This window comes from Salmo salar, chromosome 14 (genome assembly GCF_965601325.2).
Source record: "Salmo salar chromosome 14, fSalSal1, whole genome shotgun sequence".
NCBI lineage: Eukaryota > Metazoa > Chordata > Actinopteri > Salmoniformes > Salmonidae > Salmo > Salmo salar.
In genome coordinates, this window is record NC_138304.1 from 44258776 (window position 1) to 44280491 (window position 21716).

At 43.0% G+C, this 21716-nt stretch overlaps 1 protein-coding gene across 8 annotated transcripts in view; it reads left to right on the forward strand.

Annotated features, from left to right (window-relative positions):
* LOC106569568 (rho GTPase-activating protein 12) overlaps window positions 1–17811 on the forward strand; it is a 154899-nt gene extending 137088 nt beyond the window's left edge. For all 8 annotated transcript variants that reach the window (XM_045694399.2, XM_045694402.2, XM_045694401.2 and 5 more), the window contains 8 exons: window positions 4850–4948; window positions 5335–5437; window positions 5656–5775; window positions 6148–6246; window positions 12369–12446; window positions 14581–14715; window positions 15072–15177; window positions 16046–17811. In XM_045694399.2, the coding sequence (XP_045550355.1) occupies window positions 4850–4948; window positions 5335–5437; window positions 5656–5775; window positions 6148–6246; window positions 12369–12446; window positions 14581–14715; window positions 15072–15177; window positions 16046–16217 (912 nt within the window). In that variant the 3' untranslated portion in view covers window positions 16218–17811. The remainder of the gene's footprint in view (window positions 1–4849; window positions 4949–5334; window positions 5438–5655; window positions 5776–6147; window positions 6247–12368; window positions 12447–14580; window positions 14716–15071; window positions 15178–16045) is intronic.
* Window positions 17812–21716: the final 3905 nt, after the last annotated feature.

Below are 21716 nucleotides of genomic sequence, written 5' to 3' on the forward strand. Positions count from 1 at the left end.
TATCTAGCGTAAATTCCGGACTATAAACCGCAACTTTTTCCCCAGGCTTTGAACGTCACGGCTTAAACAATGACGCGGCTAATATATGGATTTTTCCCGCTTTCAATTTTTTTTTCTCCAAAAAACACAAGCCGTGTTTCATTAAAGCCTATTTATTTTTGTTACAAGCCGTGTTTCGTTAAAGCCTATGTAAAGTTAATTTGTTTCAATGTACCGGTAGGCACCTGCGGCTTATTTATGTTCAAAATACTACTTTTTTAAAAATCAGTGGGTGCGGCTTATATTCAGGTGTGCTTAATAGTCCGGAAATTACGGTAGTCTAAATATGGCATGATTCCACCAATTGTAACCTTCTGCATCACTTTCAAAGATATACTTTTATTTTGAAGGCAAACCGCAAATTCCACTATTGTGTCTTTTATTTATTTTATTTATTTCACCTTTATTTAACCAGGTAGGCCATTTGAGAACAAGTTCTCATTTACAACTGCGACCTGGCCAAGATAAAGCAAAGCAGTGCGACACAAACAACAACACAGAGTTACACATGGGATAAACAAGCGTACAATCAATAACACAATAGAAAAAAAGAAAGTCAAAAGACAGTGTGTGCAAATGGCATGAGGAGGTAAGGCAATAAATAGTCCATAGTAGCAAAGTAATTACAATTTAGTAGATTAACAGTGGAGTGATAGATGAGCAGATGATGATGAGCAGATGATGGTGTGTAAGTAGTGATACTGGTGTGCAAAAGAGCAGCAAAGTAAATAAAAACAATATGGGAATGAGGTAGGTAGATCAGGTGGGCTATTTACAGATGGACTATGTACAGCTGCAGTGCTGCTCAGATAGCTGATGTTTAAAGTTAGTGAGGGAAATGTAAGTCTCCAGCTTCAGCGATTTTTGCAATTCGTTCCAGTCACTGGCAGCAGAGAACTGGAAGGAAAGGCGGCCAAAGGAGGTGTTGGCTTTGGGGATTACCAGTGAGATATACCTGCTGGAGCGCGTGTTACGGGTGGGTGTTGTTATCGTGACCAGTGAGCTGAGATAAGGCGGAGCTTTACCTAGTATAGACTTATAGATGACCTGGAGCCAGTGGGTCTGGCGACGAATATGTAGCGAGGACCAACCGACTAGAGCATACAGGTTGCAGTGGTGGATGGTATAAGGGGCTTTGGTAACAAAACAGATGGCACTGTGATAGACTACATCCAATTTGTTGAGTATAGTATTGGAAGCTATTTTGTAGATGACATCACCGAAGTCGAGGATCGGTAGGATAGTCAGTTTTACTAGGGTAAGTTTGGCGGCGTGAGTGAAGGAGGCTTTGTTTTGCGAAATACAAAGCCGATTCTAGATTTGATTTTGGATTGGAGATGTTTGATATGAGTCTGGAAGGAGAGTTTACAGTCTAGCCAGACACCTAGGTATTTGTAGTTGTCCACGTATTCTAGGTCAGAAGCGTCCAGAGTAGTGATGCTAGTCGGGCGGGCGGGTGCGGGCAGGGAATGGTTGAAAAGCATGCAATTGGTTTTGCTAGCGTTTAAAAGCAGTTGGAGGCCACAGAAGGAGTGTTGTATGGCATTGAAGCTCGTTTGGAGGTTAGTTAACACAGTGTCCAAAGAAGGGCCAGATGTATACAGAATGGTGTCGTCTGCGTAGAGGTGGATCAGGGAATCACCCACAGCAAGAGCGACATCGTTGATATATACAGAGAAAAGAGTCGGCCTGAGAATTGAACCCTGTGGTACCCCCATAGAGACTGCAAGAGGTCCGGACCACAGGCCCTCCGATATGACACACTGAACTCTATCTGAGAAGTAGTTGGTGAACCAGGCGAGACAGTTATTTGAGAAACCAAGGCAATTGAGTCTGCCGATAAGAATACGGTGATTGACAGAGTCAAAAGCCTTGGCCAGGTCGATGAAGACGGCTGCACAGTACTGTCTTTTATCGATGGCGGTTATGATATCGTTTAGTACCTTGAGCATGGCTGAGGTGCACCCATGACCAGCTCGGAAACCAGATTGCACAGCGGAGAAGGTACGGTAGGATTCGAAATGGTTGGGGATCTGTTTATTAACTTGGCTTTCAAAGACTTTAGAAAGGCAGGGCAGGATTGATATAGGTCTGTAACAGTTTGGGTCTAGAGTGTCTCCCCCTTTGAAGAGGGGGATGACCGCGGCAGCTTTCCAATCTTTAGGGATCTCGGACGAAACAAAAGAGAGATTGAACAGACTGGTAATAGGGGTTGCAACAATGGCGGCGGATAATTTCATAAAGAGAGGTTCCAGATTGTCTAGCCCAGCTGATTTGTACGGGTCCAGGTTTTGCAGCTCTTTCAGAACATCTGCTATCTGTATTTGGGTGAAGGAGAAGTAGCTGCGAGGGGTGCGGAGCTGTTGGCCGGGGTTGGGGTAGCCAGGGGGAAAGCATGGCCAGCCGTAGAGAAATACTTATTGAAATTTTTGATTATCATGGATTTATCGGTGGTGACCGTGTTACCTAGCCTCAGTGCAGTGGGCAGCTGGGAGGAGGTGCTCTTATTCTCCATGGACTTTAGTGTCCCAAAACTTTTTGGAGTTAGAGCTACAGGATGCAAATTTCTGTTTGAAAAAGCTAGCCTTTGCTTTCCTGACTGACTGTGTGTATTGGTTCCTGACTTCCCTGTTTTTGTGCTGGTCAAGGGCAGTCAGGTCTGGAGTAAACCAAGGGCTATATCCGTTCTTAGTTCTACATTTTTTGAAAGGGGCATGCTTATTTAAGATGGTAAGGAAATTACTTTTAAAGAACGACCTCGACTGACGGGATGAGGTCAATATCCTTCCAGGATACCTGGGCCAGGTTGATTAGAAAGGCCTGCTAGCAGAAGTGTTTTAGGGAGCGTTTGACAGTGATGAGGGGTGGTCGTTTGACCGCAGACCCATAGCGGATGCAGGCAATGAGGCAGTGATCGCTGAGAACCTGATTGAAAACAGCAGAGATGTATTTGGAGGGCAAGTTGGTCAGGATAATATCTATGAGGGTGCCCATGTTTACGGATTTAGGGTTGTACCTGGTGGTTTTCTTGATAATTTGTGTGAGATTGAGGGCATCTAGCTTAGATTGTAGGACTGCTGGGGTGTTAAGCATATCCCAGTTTAGGTCACCTAACAGAACGAACTCTGAAGATAGATGGGGGGCAATCAATTCACATATGGTGTCCAGGGCACAGCTGGGAACAGAGGGGGGTCTATAACAGGCAGCAACAGTGAGAGACTTATTTCTGGAGAGATTCATTTTTAAAATTAGAAGCTCGAACTGTTTGGACATAGACCTGGAAAGTATGACAGAACTTTGCAAGCTATCTCTGCCGTATATTGCAACTCCTCCCCCTTTGGCAGTTCTATCTTGACGAAACATTTTGTAGTTGGGTATGGAAATCTCAGAATTTCTGGTGGCCTTCCTAAGCCAGGATTCAGACACGGCAGGACATCAGGGTTGGCAGAGTGTGCTAAAGCAGGGAATAAAACAAACTTAGGGAGGAGGCTTCTGATGTTAACATGCATGAAACCAAGGCTTTTTCGATTACAGAAGTCAACAAATGAGAGTGCCTGGGGACACGCAGGGCCTGGGTTAAACTCCACATCACCCGAGGAACAGAGGAGGAGTAGGATGAGGGTATGGCTAAAGGCTAGCAAAACTGGTCGTCTAGTGTGTTGGGGACAGAGAATAAAAGGAGCAGAATTCTGGCCGTGGTAGAATAGATTCAGGGCATAATGTACAGACAGGGGTATGGTGGGGTGCAGGTACAGTGGAGGTAAACCCAGGCACTGAGTGATGATAAGAGAAGTTGCATCTCTGGACATGCTTGTTATACTGAGTGAGGTCACCGCATGTGTGGGAGGTGGGACAAAGGAGGTATGTTAGGCATGTACGATGGGACTAGGGGCTCCGCAGTAAACTAAAACAATGATAATTATCCTAAACAACAGTATACAAGGCATATTGACATTTGAGAGAGACATAAAGCGAGGCATAAAGCATTCACAGGTGTTGATTGGGAGAGCTAGCTAAGACAACAACGGGTAAGACAACAACAGCTAATCAGCTAAGACAACAACAACAGGTTAAATGGCAATGAATGGGCAGAGAAGGTCAGTTAACTACACACAGGGCCTGAGTTCGGGGCTAGGGCCGACAGATAAACAAAGTGGAGTACCGTGATAAATGAACAGTCCAGCAGGCATCAGCTATGTAGCCAAGTGATCATAGGGTCCAGTGTACAGCAATAGATGAAACAGGGAAGCCGCTAGGTAGTCGTTACTACGCTAGCACGTGGGAGAAACGGCGTTTAAAGTTAGCAGTCCGGGGTAAGTACAAGTGTCTGCTCCGTCGTCCGACAAAGGACGGTTGAAGGCACAGCTGCTGGTATTACGTCTGCGGACCAGTCTTGGTGGTACGGCGGGGCGCCGTATCGACGAAGGGACTGGGCCAGATGGTGAAAGAGGTATTGTAATTGTGGTAATTTCATTTGCTAGCCGGGAGATGCGCCTGGCTCAGAGCTAGCTTCGGGGCTTGGTCACTCAGTGGCAGCTAGCTAGCTGTGATGATCAAGAGTAATGGTCCAAGGTTTACGGCAGGAATCTGGCGTTGTAGTGGAGAAAAACAGTCCGAGGCTGGCAGGTATTATCCAGGCAAAAAAATCGTCTGGTGCCTGAGCAGAGGGTAAAGGCTGCTAGCAGTGGCTAACAATGACTAAATAGCTAGTAATTTAGCTAATTAGCTGGCTACCTTCTGATGAAATGTATGTTGTATGTATTCTATGTTTTAAATATTCAATATTCAATAAAACTTGGTCTCCTTGCAGCTGAAAACCCATCAGAGTACAGAGCTGCTGATCCAGTCAGAGAACGACGGCGTCATCAATGACTGGTACAGGGCACTGATGGACGCCATCAGCACACACGTGAGTCTGCACAAACACACACACTCACACACACACACACACACACACACACACACACACACACACACACACACACACACACACACACACACACACACACACACCCTTGTCTGATTTGTACTGCAGTTCCACATCTATCCACTAAGTGGCAGAGTTGTCATGTTTAGTCATTGTGCCAGTCTAAAGGTAGCTTACCTGTTTCTGTGTGTTCCTGACTGTCTCCTTCGGTGTGTGTGTGTGTGTGTGTGTGTGTGTGTGTGTGTGTGTGTGTGTGTGTGTGTGTGTGTGTGTGTGTGTGTGTGTGTGTGTGTGTGTGTGTGTGTGTGTGTGTGTGTGTGTGTGTGTGTGTGTGTGTGTGTGTGTGTGTGTTACCTGCCTTACTGTAGGCCTGGGAGTCAGATGAGGCCATAGAGGAGGACATGCCAGAGTCTCCTGGAGCGGAGAAACAAGACAAGGAGAAAGAGCACAGAGACTCTAAGAAGAGCCGAGGTCAGAGCATCATGTCTGTCTGAGACCTCTCCTCTTTGTCTACTAAGGATGTTTCTGTTCATCATTATAGACCAGCAGTCCAGGACTAAAAGATCACTCAATGGAGAACCTCTAGAAAAAGAGATGTTTAGTCCAGGACAAGGCTTGAATTGTGTCCAGGAAACTGTCCCTATGTGTGTCAGGGTGTTAAGTCATCTCCCGTTGTCATTGGTCTGTAGCCATGAAGAGTTCCACCAGTATGGATGCGTCAGACAACAAGAAGACCAGAATCAAGCTGAAGAAGTTCCTGACACGCAGACCCACTCTGCAGACAGTCAGAGACAAGGGCTACATCAAAGGTATTACAAAGAGCAGTAGGGTTGGGGAACTGTGATAACTTCCCCAGAATCCCCAGGTTTTTCAACAATCCAGGCTGGAAGAGGAAATAAACAGAACCTCTAGAAACTTCCAACCTGGATTTCTGGGAATCCTGGACAGTTAGCAGATGGTTAGCAGACAAGGGCATGTTGTTTTCCAGTAGCGGAGTACTTTGTACCTCTGTAATAATAACCCTGTTGATATCTGTGTGTCTTAGACCAGGTGTTTGGCTGCAGTCTGAGTGACCTCTGTAATAATAACCCTGTTGATATCCGTGTGTCTTAGACCAGGTGTTTGGCTGCAGTCTGAGTGACCTCTGTAATAATAACCCTGTTGATATCTGTGTGTCTTAGACCAGGTGTTTGGATGCAGTCTGAGTGACCTCTGTCAGAGAGAGAACACGTCCGTGCCAAGCTTCGTCACGATGTGCATCGACCACGTGGAAAACAACGGTAGGTGTGCTTCTCCTGTCTGAATGTGTCTGACTCAGTTGTCTCTTATTGTAACAGTGGTGTGGTGAGTTGAATGTCTGACTCAGTTGTCTCTCATTGTAACAGTGGTGTGGTGAGTTGAATGTCTTACTCAGTTGTCTCTCATTGTAACAGTGGTGTGGTGAGTTGAATGTCTGAATCAGTTGTCTCTCATTGTAACAGTGGTGTGGTGAGTTGAATGTCTGACCCTGGCAACAGAGATTCAAGCCCCGGCTCGGCCGTCGGTCGGTGCCCTTAAATCCTTTTTGTGTCCCTCTGTATCCATCACCCTTTTTCCCCCACCTTTATTTAACTAGGCAAGTCAGTTAACTTCTCTGGGCAAGGTGAGACGTGACCGTCCCACACTATTCAACAGCCAGTGAAATAGCATAGCGCGTTATACAAAACAGCAAAAAATATCATAATTTAAATTTCTCAAACATACGACTATTTTTACACCATTTTAAAGATACACTTCTCCTTAATGTAACCACATTGTCCGATTTCAAAAAGGCTTTACAGCGAAAGCAAAACATTAGATTATGTTAGGAGAGTACAAGCAAGGAGATGTCAATAAAACCCAAAACACAGCTAAATGATGCACTAACCTTTGACGATCTTCATCAGATGACACTCCTAGGACATCATGTTACACAATACATGTATGTTTTGTTCGATAAAGTTCATATTTATATCCAAAAACAGCGTTTTACATTGGCGTGTGATGTTCAGAAAATGTATTCCCACCAAAACTCTCGGTGAATGTGCACATCAATTTACAAAAATACTCATCATAAACGTTGACAAAATACATAACAATTATTTTAAGAATTATAGATACAGTACTCCTTGATGCAAAAGCTGTGTCAGATTTTAAAATAGCTTTTCGGCGAAAGCACATTTTTCAATATTCTGAGTACATAGCTCACCATCAAAGCAAGCTATACAGACACCCGCCAAGTTCTGGGGTCGCCTAAACTCAAATTAGTATTATAAATATTCTCTTACCTTTGCTGATTATCATCAGAATGCACTCCCATGACTGCTACTTCCACAAGAAATGTTGTTTTTGTTCTAAATAATCCATATTTATGTCCAAATACCTCCGTTTTGTTTGTGCGTTCAGGTCACTATCCAAAGGCATAATGCACGAGTGCATTTCGAGACACGAAAAGTCAAAATGTTCCATTACCGTTTGAAGAAGCATGTCAAACGTCGTTTAAAATCAATCTTTATGGTATTTTTAACTTGTTATGGATAGGGGGCAGTATTTTCACGGCCGGATTAAAAACGTACCCAATTTAATCTGGTTATTACTCCTGCCCAGAAACTAGAATATGCATATAATTAGTAGCTTTGGATAGAAAACACTCCAACGTTTCTAAAACTGTTTGAATGGTGTCTGTGAGTATAACAGAACTCAAATGGCAGGCCAAAACCTGAGAAGATTCTGTACAGGAAGTACCCTGTCTGACCATTTCTTGGCCTTCTTTGTCATCTCTCCAAAACAAAGGATCTCTGCTGTAACATTACATTTTGTAAGGGTCCCATAGGCTCTCAGAAGGCGCCAGAACGTTGAATGATGACTTTGCAGCCCATGGCTGAAAAACAGTAGCGCATTTGGATAGTGGTCGATCTGAGAACAATGAGATGGGCGCGCGCATGCACGTGAAGAGTCCATTTTTGATTATCAGTCTTTGAACGAAAACAACGACTCCCGGTCGGAATATTATCGCTATTTTAAGAGAAAAATCGCATAAAAATAGATTTTAAACAGCGTTTGACATGCTTCGAAGTACGGTAATGGAATATTTTGAATTTTTTTGTCACGATACGCGTCCGCGCGTCACCCTTCGTTACCCTTCGGATAGTGTCTTGAACGCACGAACAAAACGCCGCTATTTGGATATAACTATGGATCATTTGGAACCAAACCAACATTTGTTGTTGAAGTAGAAGTCCTGGGAGTGCATTCTGACGAAGAACAGCAAAGGTAATCCAATTTTTCTTATAGTAAATCTGAGTTTGGTGAGTACCAAACTTGGTGGGTGTCAAAATAGCTAGCCCGTGATGGCGAGCTATCTGCTCAGAATATTGCAAAATGTGCTTTCACCGAAAAGCTATTTTAAAATCGGACACCGCGATTGCATAAAGGAGTTCTGTATCTATAATTCTTAAAGTAATTGTTATGTTTTTTGTGAACGTTTATCGTGAGTAATTTAGTAAATTCACCGGAAGTGTTCGGTGGGAATGCTAGTTCTGAACGTCACATGCTAATGTAAAAAGCTGTTTTTTATATAAATATGAACTTGATTGAACAAAACATGCATGTATTGTATAACATAATGTCCTAGGAGTGTCATCTGATGAAGATCATCAAAGGTTAGTGCTGCATTTAGCTGTGGTTTTGTTTTTTGTGACATTATATGCTAGCTTGAAAAATGGGTGTCTGATTATTTCTGGCTGGGTACTCTCCTGACGTAATCTAATGTTTTGCTTTCGTCGTAAAGCCTTTTTGAAATCGGACAGTGTGGTTAGATAAAGGAGAGTCTTGTCTTTAAAATGCTGTAAAATAGTCATATGTTTGAAAAATAGAAGTTTTCGGATTTTCGAGGAGTTTGTATTTCGCGCCACGCCCATCATTGGATATTGGAGCAGGTGTTCCGCTAGCGGAACGTCTAGATGTAAGAGTTAACGTAAAAATGCGATAATATTCCAACCGGACAATAGCTTATTCATTCCAGAAGAAAAAGAAGGAGGGGCGCGCTGTCGGGCTCGCGCATAGCCAAGTCCTTGGTCCTCAGGCAGTCCACTCATTGACTGAGCTCCTATTCTCTGCCCGGTTACAGGAGAATGATGAAAAAACTTTCTGAAGGCTTTTGACAGCCAATGGAAGCCTTAGGAAGTGCAATGTGACCCCACAGACACTGTAGTTTCGATAGGGATTCAAAAGAAGAACTACAATTCTCAGATCTCCCACTTCCTGGTTGGATTTTTTCTCAGGTTTTTGCCTGCCATATGAGTTCTGTTATACTCACAGACATCATTCAAACAGTTTTAGAAAGTTCAGAGTGTTTTCTATCCAAGTCTACTAATAATATGCATATCCTACCTTCTGAGCCTGAGTAGCAGGCAGTTTACTATGGGCACGCCTTTCATCCGGACGTGAAAATACTGCCCCCTACCCTAGAGAAGTTAACTTAGCTTTCGAAGACCTTAGAAAGGCAGGGTAGGATAGATATAGGTCTGTAGCAGTTTGAGTCTAGAGTGTCTCCCCCTTTGAAGAGGGGGATGTCCGAGGCAGCTTTCCAATCTTTGGGGATCTCAGACGATACGAAAGAGAGGTTGAATAGGCTAGTAATGGGGGTTGCAACCATTTTGGCGGATAATTTTAGAAAGAGAGGGTCCAGATTGTCTAGCCCGGCTGATTTGTAGGGGTCCAGATTTTGCAAATCTTTCAGAACATCAGCTATCTAGATTTGGGTGAAGGAGAAATGGGGGAGGCTTGGGCAAGTTGCTGTGGGGGGTGCAGGGATGTTGACCGGGGTAGGGGTAGCTAGGTGGAAAGCATGGCCAGCCGTAGAAAAATGCTTGTTGAAATTCTCAATTATCGCCGATTTATCAGTGGTGACAGTGTTTCCTAGCCTCAATGTAGTGGGCAGCTGGGAGGAGGTGCTCTTATTCTCCATGGACTTTACAGTCTCCCAGAACATTCTGTTTGCAAATTTCTGTTTGAAAAAGCTAGCCTTTGCTTTCCTAACTGCCTGTGTATATTGGTTCCTAACTTCCCTGAAAAGTTGCATATCGCGGGGGCTATTCGAAGCTAATGCAGTACGCCACCGGATGTTTTTGTGCTGGTCCAGGGCAGTCACGCCTGGAGTGAACCAGGGGCTATATCTGTTCCTGGTTCAAATGTTTTGGAATGGGGCATGCTTATTTAAGATGGTGAGGAAAGCACTTTTAAAGAATAACCAGGCATCCTCTACTGACGGAATGAGGTCAATGTCCTTCCAGGATACCCGGGCCAGGTCGATTAGAAAGGCCTGCTCGCTGAAGTGTTTTAGGGAGCGTTTGACAGTGATGAGCGGTGGTCGTTTGACCGCAGACCCATTACGGACGCAGGCAATGAGGCAGTGATCGCTGAGATCCTGGTTGAAGACAGCAGAGGTGTATTTGGAGGGCAGGTTAGTTAGGATGATATCTATGAGGGTGCCCGTGTTTACAGATTTGGGGTTGTACCTGGTAGGTTCATTGATAATTTGTGTGAGATTGAGTGCATCACGTTTAGATTGTAGGACGGCCGGGGTGTTAAACATGTTCCAGTTTAGGTCACCTAACAGCACGAGCTCTAAAGAAAGATGGGGGGCAATCAATTCACATATGGTGTCCAGGGCACAGCTGGGGGCAGAAGGTGGTCTATAGCAAGCGGCAACGTTGAGAGACTTGTTTATGGACAGGTGGATTCTTAAGTAGAAGCTCAAATTGTTTGGGCACAGACCTGGATAGTAAGACAGAACTCTGCAAGCTATCTCTGCAGTAAATTGCAACTCCGCCCCCTTTGGCAGTTCTATCTTGTCTGAAAATGTTATAGTTAGGGATATAAATGTCAGGGTTTTTGGTGGCCTTCCTAAGCCAGGATTCAGACACAGCTAGGACATCCGGGTTGGCAGAGTGTGCTAAGGCAGTGAATAAAACAAACTTAGGGAGGAGGCTTCTAATGTTAACATGCATGAAACCAAGGCTTTTACGGTTACAGAAGTCAACAAATACATAATGTACAGACAAAGGTATGGTAGGATGTGAATACAGTAGAGGTAAACCTATGCACAGAGTGACGATGAGAGAGATAATGTCCCTAGAAACATAATTTAATTCAGGTTAGGTCACCGCATGTGTGGGATGTGGAACTAAAGAGTTAACTAAGGCGTATTGAGCAGGGCTAGAGGCTCTACAGTGAAATAAGGCAATAATTACTAACCAAGACAGCAATGGACAAGGCATATTGACATTAAGGAGAGGCATGCGTAGCCGAGTGATCATAGGGGTCCAGTGAGTGGCTCGGGCCAGAGACATGGCGTTTCAGGCAGCTAGCGGGCCGGGTCTAGCAAGCTAGCAGAAGGGCCTTAGAGGGACGTCGCGACGGAAGAAAGTATTTTGTAGCCCCCTCGTGCTGTTAACGTCTGCAGACCAGTCGTCGTGGATCAGCAGGGCTCTGTGTGGTAAAAGGGTCCAAGCCAATTGGCAGAATAGGTATAGTGGCCAAAGAATTTGTCCGATGGGCCTCTTAAGCTAACAGTCCGATATGCTCTAGACAGCTAGCAGGCCGCGGCTAGCAGATGGGCATTCAGGGGACGTCGCGACGGAGGAGCCAGTTGATAAATCCCCTCGGGCAAATTACGTTGGTAGTCCAGTCGTGATGGGTCGGCGGGGGTCCGGGCTGATTGTCAAAACGGTATTGTAGCCCAAGGAGTGGCTGATGGACCTCTTCGGCTAGCCGGAAGATGGGCCTAGCAATACTAGCTCCAGGCTAATTGGTTCTTGCTTCGGGACAGAGACGTTAGCCAGGAGTGGCCACTCGGATAGCTAGCTGCGATGATCCAGGTGAAACGGTTCAGAGCTTGCGGTAGGAATCCGGAGATATGGAGAAAAATAAGTCCAACTTGCTCTAGTTTGAGTTTCGCTGTGCAGACTGGCGAGAGTTGTCTCATCTAATGGTAGGTGATGACCGCTAGCAGTGGCTGGCTGGCTACTAGCTAGTAGCTAGTTAGCTGGCTAGCTTCTTTTGGGGTTCTGGTTCAGAAGTAAAGAAATAGCAGATCCATACCACATTGGGTGAGGCAGATTGCAGGAGAGTAGGTTGAAGTTGAGGTTAAGAAAAATTTTAAAAATATATGGGAAGAAAAATATATAAAAAGATAAAGATATATACATGGGATACGACAAGACGAGGACAAAAAGAAGTCTGACTGCTACGCCATCTTGGATCACATGTCCTATGAAAAACAGTAACTAAATATGTAAGGGTATCAGAACGTCGATCTCCTTTATAAAACTGTGAATGGTTGTGTGATGGTGCATGCTCTTCTGTGTTCCTCTGTCTGAAGCTCTGAATGTGGACGGGCTGTACAGAGTGAGTGGGAACCTGGCGGTCATCCAGAAACTACGCTTCGCTGTCAATCATGGTAGGTGCTACTGTCCTCTCTTCACTGTCAATCATGGTAGGTTTTCCTGCTGCTGTCTTCTCTTTTCACTCTCTCTCTCGTCACTGTCAATAGAAAATGGCACCAGAAGAAATGGCAGCAGTTTTACGGGCGCCTAACTAATTGTGTTATTATGTGGGGGTTTTTCGCGTTATTTCTTATTCTGTACATAATGTTTCTGCCACCGTGTCTTACGCCAAAAAAAGCTTCTGGATATCAGGACAGCGATCAGTCACCTCCTTTTTTTCTTCAAGAAGCAGAACGCACAGGATGTACTTCAGACACCCGACAAGGCCGAAATCCCCGTCATTGGCAAGAAAAAGAGATGCAGGTACAGAGGACCCAGGGCGGGGTGCCTCGTAAGGATCCACCGACGGCGAGTGGGAAATCTGCCTTTACCATCAGTATTACTTGCCAATGTACAATCATTGGACAATAAATTAGATGAGGTACAATCACGAGTATCCTACCAAAGGCACATGAAAAACTGTAATATAGATTTTGCCTGCCTGAAGTAGAGTATTTCATGATAAGCTGTAGACCACACTATTTGCCAAGACAGTTTTCATCTGTATTTTTCATGGCTGTTTATTTACCACCACAGACGGATGCTGGCATTAAGACCACACTCAGTCAGCTGTATAAGGAAATAAGCAAATAGGAAACCGCTCACCCAGAGGCAGCGCTCCTAGTGGCCGGGGACTTTAATGCAGGGAAACTTAAATCAGTTTTACCTAATTTCTATCAGCATGTTAAATGCTCAACCAGAGGGAAAAAGAATTCTAGATCACCTTTACTCCACACACAGAGACGCGTACAAAGCTCTCCCTCACCCTCCATTTGGCAAATCTGACTATAATTCTATCCTCCTGATTCCTGCTTACAAGCAAAAATTAAAGCAGGAAGCACCAGTGACTCGGTCTATAAAAAAGTGGTCAGATGAAGCAGATGCTAAACTACAGGACTGTTTTGCTAGCACAGACTGGAATATGTTCCGGGATTCTTCTGATGGCATTGAGGAGTACACTATATCAGTCACTGACTTTATCAATAAGTGCATCGAGGACGTTGTCCCCACAGTGACTGTACGTACATTCCCCAACCAGAAGCCATGGATTACAGGCAACATTCTCACTGAGCTAAAGGGTAGAGCTGCCGCTTTCAAGCTTATAAGAAATTCTGCTATGCCCTGCAATGAACCATCAAACAGGTAAAACGACAATACAGGACTATGATTGAATTGTACTACACCGGCTCCGACGCTCGTCTTATATGGCAGAGCCTGCAAACTATTACAGACTACAAAGGGATGCACAGCCGCGAGCTGTCCAGTGACACGAGCCTACCAGACGAGCTAAATCACGTCTATGCTCGCTTCGAGGAAAGCAACACTGAGGAATGCATGAAAGCATCAGCTGTTCCGGACAACTGTGTGATCACATTCTCCGTAGCCGACGTGAGTAAGACCTTTAAACAGGTCAACATTCACTTGACGGATTACCAGGACGTGTGATTTGCATTTGCTCGCATTTGCTGACCAACTGCGAGGTGTCTTCACTGACATTTTCAACATGTCCCTGATTGAGTCTTGTATACCAACATGTTTCAAGCAGACCACCATAGTCCCTGTGCCCATGAACACTAAGATCACCTGCCTAAATGACTACAGACCCATAGCACTCAGGTCTGTGGCCATGAGCAATAAGACTGAAATGGCTACCCAATCTATTTACATTATGTGTGTCCCGTTATAGCCTCGCTGCTGTTAAATTCACTGTCTTTTTATTTTTTTATTTTTTTATCTATTGTTTTCCTAATACATATTTATTACTTAATAATTGAACCGTTTGTTAGGGCTTGTAAGTAAGCATTTTAATGGTGTAAGGTGTTTAATTCGGCTCACGTGACAAATAGACTTTGATTTGATCATGGTTGGTACCACTGCTACTGTCCCCTCTCTCTGTGTACTGACAGCCTGAGTATGCATGGACGTGTAGTACACTGAATAACCCTGTGTGTGTGTGTGTGTGTGTGTGTGTGTGTGTGTGTGTGTGTGTGTGTGTGTGTGTGTGTGTGTGTGTGTGTGTGTGTGTGTGTGTGTGTGTGTGTGTGTGAGATGAGAAGGTGAACCTGGAGGAAGGGAAGTGGGAGGATATCCATGTGATTACAGGAGCATTGAAGATGTTCTTCAGAGAGCTTCCTGAACCCCTCTTCACATATGGATTATTCCATGACTTTGTCAACTCCATTAGTGAGTACATAATAATCCCATTGGTTTTATTATGAGTACAATAACAACAACAAATACACATCCTGGCTAGTCCATTCTAATAGTTGAATTCTTTACTTCATGTTGTATTAGTGTCCATCTATATTTCTACTCCTGTACGGTGAATGTAGTAAATGTTATATTTATACTTTACTACATCACATTAAAGATTAGGAAATAGGAATCGCCCAGTGTGTTGTTTGAATGTGAAGCCTGTTGTTGTTCTTCCTGCTAAACAGGAAGGGACAAGCTGAAGTTGTCCAATGAGAGAAGCTTTTTTTCGTTATCGGTTGCAAAACATTTTGCTACAGTATTCAGTATTTCTGTTTGCTCAACAGAGATCCCAGACTACAAGCAGCGTGTCCAGTCCATCAAGGAGCGGGTCAAACAGTTGCCAAAACCCAACCAGGACACTATGCAGGTCCTCTTCAAACACCTCAGGAGGTTAGTCAACCTCCACAGTTGACTAAATGACAAAATAATCTTGTTGTGTTAGCTTCATTCATATTGATCCACTGTTTAACAAGGGTAGGGTTGCAAAATTCCATTAACTTTCCCCAAGTTCCCAGGTTTTCAATGCTATAGCCTCTTGCCCTCAATGTAAATATGAAGTTGTTCTTAATTGACCTGCCTGGTTAAATGAATAAATACAAACTTGTTCTCTCTCCGCTGGGTGATTGAGTTTTATCTATATGATGCTACATTTATAATGATATAGCTGTTAGCTATAATGCTCCTCTCTCTGTCTGCAGGGTGATTGAGTTTTATCTATATGATGCTACATCTATAATGATATAGCTGTTAGCTATAATGCTCCTCTCTCTGTCCGCTGGGTGATTGAGTTTTATCTATATGATGCTACATCTATAATGATATAGCTGTTAGCTATAATGCTCCTCTCTCTGTCTGCAGGGTGATTGAGTTTTATCTATATGATGCTACATCTATAATGATATAGCTGTTAGCTATAATGCTCCTCTCTCTGTCGGCTGGGTGATTGAGTTTTATCTATATGATGCTACATCTATAATGATATAGCTGTTAGCTATAATGCTCCTCTCTCTGTCCGCTGGGTGATTGAGTTTTATCTATATGATGCTACATCTATAATGATATAGCTGTTAGCTATAACGCTCCTCTCTCTGTCCGCTGGGTGATTGAGTTTTATCTATATGATGCTACATCTATAATGATATAGCTGTTAGCTATAATGCTCCTCTCTCTGTCTGCAGGGTGATTGAGTTTTATCTATATGATGCTACATCTATAATGATATAGCTGTTAGCTATAATGCTCCTCTCTCTGTCGGCAGGGTGATTGACCACGGAGAGGAGAACCGTATGACGACCCAGAGCGTGGCCATAGTGTTTGGCCCCACCCTCCTCAGACCCGAGACAGAGACGTGGAACATGGCGGTCCACATGGTCTATCAGAACCAGATAGTAGAGCTCATCCTGCTGGAGTACGAGGGCATCTTTAGGTAGACACCAGAGGGGTGACTTTCCCCTGGGTACTGATCTAGGATCAGTTTCCCTTCCCACACAATCATAACCTTAACCATTAGTGGAGGAAACGCTAAACTGACCCAAGATCAGCATCTCGGGGCAACTTCACCCTACACTGGTGGAGACGGGAGGTGATGTTCACTAGGAATGACACAGAAGCTAACGGGACGAAACGGAGAGGGACAACGTGAACTTGTCCAATAAGAAACACTTGTTTTGGTTTTCCGTTGTCAAATGCTTCGTAACGTTGTGCTGTAATGACTCCAACCCAGGCCTCCTCTCTGAACACCATCACCACCATGATTATGCAGAGCTCTCAACCCAACCCAGGAGAGACCGGTCCAACTCACCTCCCTCTATCCCGTAGTCATTCACGCCTCAGAATCCATCTCCCGCGAACTAAACCTGTAAGACAAGGACTTATTATACACAACCAATAAACCCTAGTTGAGACTCTTAGCAGCAAACATGGAAGATGCTTCCCCCTCCTGCTCCTCTCTCCATGGCTGCTTTTGTGGGACTTTCTGCAAAAGGCAACATCCAATCCTGACTGTCCATTCACTGGATTACTATGGCCATCGTAAATGATCCCTCTCCTCTAAATACAGACTCTCTCTCCTCTAAATACAGACTCTCTCTCCTCAGTGAAGCTGTCCGTTCTACACACTGGCTGTGTCTTACGTGGCTCGCTATTCACTATAAAGTGCACTACTTCTGGCCAAAGGTAGTGCACTATATAGGGAATAGGGTTCCATTTGGGACAAAGTAACTGACTCATGGTTTTTCTTCAGCCATCATACCAAAACTATTCTGCTTCTCTGGTTTTCAGAAGAAATCTTCTCCTATCAGTCAGATTTCAACTTCAAAATACAGAACTGGTCCTCTGACTGGTGGTGAATAAGGAAACCATTAATAAATGAAAGTTCTGTTCAATAATATGTACAGCTGTAGTGTGTTGTGTCAAATGGTACCCTATTCCCTTCATAGTACACTACTTTTAACCAGAGCTCTGATCAAAGGTAGTGCACTATAAAGAGAATGAACAAGGTAACATTTTGGATGCAACCTGTGTGTTGGGGGGGATGGGGGATTGACTGACTGGAAATATGTTGTACAGATGTTTGATAGTAATTATGTTTGACTTGACGGTGAGCGTTAGAGACTTGGGGAAACAATCACTAACGTATTAAGATTCGTTCCATAACGTAGATTGATTGTGTAAAAAAATAATAAAAAATAATAATTTAGGGTTGAAAAATTCCAGTAACTTTCCTAAAATTCCCAGATTTTTCCCAAATCACTGTTGGGAGGATTCCCTGGATAGTCTGCATATTCACTCCTGATCCAGGGAATATTCCAACCAGGAGTTTTGGAAAACCTGGGGAATTTGGGGAAAGTAACTGTAATTTTACAACCCTGGAACTACTTACTATATGACCTGGGGTTGTGGAAGTTGACCTGTGTTGTGGGTAAATGACACATTTTGAATGTCATTATTTTCCAAACTAACTGCTATTCATGACGTCTTTGTCTAATTGGAATAAAGGCCTCCATTGAGACCCTGTAAAACCTGTGCCACTTGTTTTCTCATCTCTCGTCTGACACCCACACACACACACACTGATACCATAAACAAAAATGTGCACACACTTCCACCATCATTGAAAACAAGACAAAGGTCTTTCAGGTGGGGCTTGTTGATACTGGATTTTATTACATTTGTTTTTTCTGAGACAGCAAATTTCTACTTGACCTTTTGTGATGGAACATTTTATGAAACTATTTGTATACTGACATAACTAATGATTAGAATACATTTTCTTGAAATAATAACACATTAAACCAAAAGGCAAATGTAGATCAGTATAAGTTCAGTCCTTGAAATACACTTATTGGCAATATTATACTGTAGCTACAACATTTGATGAATAAATGCAGATTTTCTCTCAGTCCTGTCATGAATTTATCCTGCTCTACCTGGAAGACTAGTGAGCACTGTGTTGTGTAATAAAGCACCTGGAAGACTATTGAACACTGTGTTGTGTAATAAAGTACCTGGAAGACTAGTGAACACTGTGTTGTGTAATAAAGTACTTGGAAGACTAGTGAACACTGTGTTGTGTAATAAAGTACCTGGAAGACTAGTGAACACTGTGTTGTGTAGTAAAGTACCTGGAAGACTAGTGAACACTGTGTTGTGTAATAAAGTACCTGGAAGACTAGTGAACACTGTGTTGTGTAATAAAGTACCTGGAAGACTAGTGAACACTGTGTTGTGTAATAAAGTACTTGGAAGACTAGTGAACACTGTGTTGTGTAATAAAGTACCTGGAAGACTAGTGAACACTGTGTTGTGTAGTAAAGTACCTGGAAGACTAGTGAACACTGTGTTGTGTAATAAAGTACCTGGAAGACTAGTGAACACTTGTGTAATAAAGTACCTGGAAGACTAGTGAAGACTGTGTTGTGTAATAAAGCACCTGGAAGACTAGTGAACACTGTGTTGTGTAATAAAGTACCTGGAAGACTAGTGAACACTGTGTTGTGTAACAAAGTACCTGGAAGACTAGTGAACACTGTGTTGTGTAATAAAGCACCTGGAAGACTAGTGAACACTTTGTTGTGTAATAATGTACCTGGAAGACTAGTGAACACTGTGTTGTGTAATAAAGCACCTTGAAGACTAGTGAACACTGTGTTGTGTAATAATGTACCTGGAAGACTAGTGAGTACTGTGTTGTGTAATAAAGTACCTGGAAGACTAGTGAACACTGTGTTGTGTAATAAAGTACCTGGAAGACTAGTGAACACTGTGTTGTGTAATAAAGTACCTGGAAGACTAGTGAACACTTGTGTAATAAAGTACCTGGAAGACTAGTGAACACTGTGTTGTGTAATAAAGTACCTGGAAGACTAGTGAACACTGTGTTGTGTAATAAAGTACCTGGAAGACTAGTGAGCACTGTGTTGTGTAATAAAGTACCTGGAAGACTAGTGAACACTGTGTTGTGTAATAACGTACCTGGAAGACTAGTGAACACTGTGTTGTGTAATAAAGTACCGGAAGACTAGTGAACACTGTGTTGTGTAATAAAGTACCTGGAAGACTAGTGAACACTGTGTTGTGTAATAAAGCACCTGGAAGACTAGTGCACACTGTTGTGTAATAAAGTACCTTGAAGACTGGTGAACACTGTGTTGTGTAATAACGTACCTGGAAGACTAGTGAGTACTGTGTTGTGTAATAAAGTACCTGGAAGACTAGTGAACACTGTGTTGTGTAATAAAGTACCTGGAAGACTAGTGAACACTGTGTTGTGTAATAAAGTACCTGGAAGACTAGTGAACACTTGTGTAATAAAGTACCGGAAGACTAGTGAACACTGTGTTGTGTAATAAAGTACCTGGAAGACTAGTGAACACTTGTGTAATAAAGTACCTGGAAGACTAGCGAAGACTGTGTTGTGTAATAAAGCACCTGGAAGACTAGTGAACACTGTGTTGTGTAATAAGGTACCTGGAAGACTAGTGAACACTGTGTTGTGTAATAAAGTACCTGGAAGACTAGTGAACACTGTGTTGTGTAATAAAGCACCTGGAAGACTAGTGCACACTGTTGTGTAATAAAGTACCTGGAAGACTGGTGAACACTGTGTTGTGTAATAACATACCTGGAAGACTAGTGAGTACTGTGTTGTGTAATAAAGTACCTGGAAGACTAGTGAACACTGTGTTGTGTAATAAAGTACCTGGAAGACTAGTGAACACTTGTGTAATAAAGTACCTGGAAGACTAGTGAACACTGTGTTGTGTAATAAAGTACCTGGAAGACTAGTGAACACTTGTGTAATAAAGTACCTGGAAGACTAGCGAAGACTGTGTTGTGTAATAAAGCACCTGGAAGACTAGTGAACACTGTGTTGTGTAATAAAGTACCTGGAAGAATAGTGAACACTGTGTTGTGTAATAAAGTACCTGGAAGACTAGTGAACACTGTGTTGTGTAATAAAGCACCTGGAAGACTAGTGCACACTGTTGTGTAATAAAGTACCTTGAAGACTGGTGAACACTGTGTTGTGTAATAACGTACCTGGAAGACTAGTGAGTACTGTGTTGTGTAATAAAGTACCTGGAAGACTAGTGAACACTGTGTTGTGTAATAAAGTACCTGGAAGACTAGTGAACACTGTGTTGTGTAATAAAGTACCTGGAAGACTAGTGAACACTTGTGTAATAAAGTACCTGGAAGACTAGTGAACACTGTGTTGTGTAATAAAGTACCTGGAAGACTAGTGAACACTTGTGTAATAAAGTACCTGGAAGACTAGCGAAGACTGTGTTGTGTAATAAAGCACCTGGAAGACTAGTGAACACTGTGTTGTGTAATAAAGTACCTGAAAGACTAGTGAACACTGTGTTGTGTAACAAAGTACCTGGAAGACTAGTGAACACTGTGTTGTGTAATAAAGCACCTGGAAGAATAGTGAACACTTTGTTGTGTAATAATGTACCTGGAAGACTAGTGAACACTGTGTTGTGTAATAAAGCACCTGGAAGACTAGTGAACACTGTGTTGTGTAATAAAGAACCTGGAAGACTAGTGAACACTGTGTTGTGTAATAAAGTACCTGGAAGACTAGTGAACACTGTTGCGTAATAAAGTACCTGGAAGACTAGTGAGCACTGTGTTGTGTAATAAAGTACCTGGAAGACTAGTGAACACTGTGTTGTGTAATAAAGTACCTGGAAGACTAGTGAACACTGTGTTGTGTAATAAAGTACCTGGAAGACTAGTGAACACTGTGTTGTGTAATAAAGTACCTGGAAGACTAGTGAACACTGTTGTGTAATAAAGTACCTTGAAGACTAGTGAACACTGTGTTGTGTAATAAAGTACCTGGAAGACTAGTGAACACTTGTGTAATAAAGTACCTGGAAGACTAGTGAACACTGTGCTGTGTAATAAATTACCTGGAAGACTAGTGAACACTTGTGTAATAAAGTACCTGGAAGACTAGTGAACACTTTGTTGTGTAATAATGTACCTGGAAGACTAGTGAACACTGTGTTGTGTAATAAAGCACCTGGAAGACTAGTGAACACTGTGTTGTGTAATAATGTACCTGGAAGACTAGTGAGTACTGTGTTGTGTAATAAAGTACCTGGAAGACTAGTGAACACTGTGTTGTGTAATAAAGTACCTGGAAGACTAGTGAACACTGTGTTGTGTAATAAAGTACCTGGAAGACTAGTGAACACTTGTGTAATAAAGTACCTGGAAGACTAGTGAACACTGTGTTGTGTAATAAAGTACCTGGAAGACTAGTGAGCACTGTGTTGTGTAATAAAGTACCTGGAAGACTAGTGAACACTGTGTTGTGTAATAAAGTACCTGGAAGACTAGTGAGCACTGTGTTGTGTAATAAAGTACCTGGAAGACTAGTGAACACTGTGTTGTGTAATAACGTACCTGGAAGA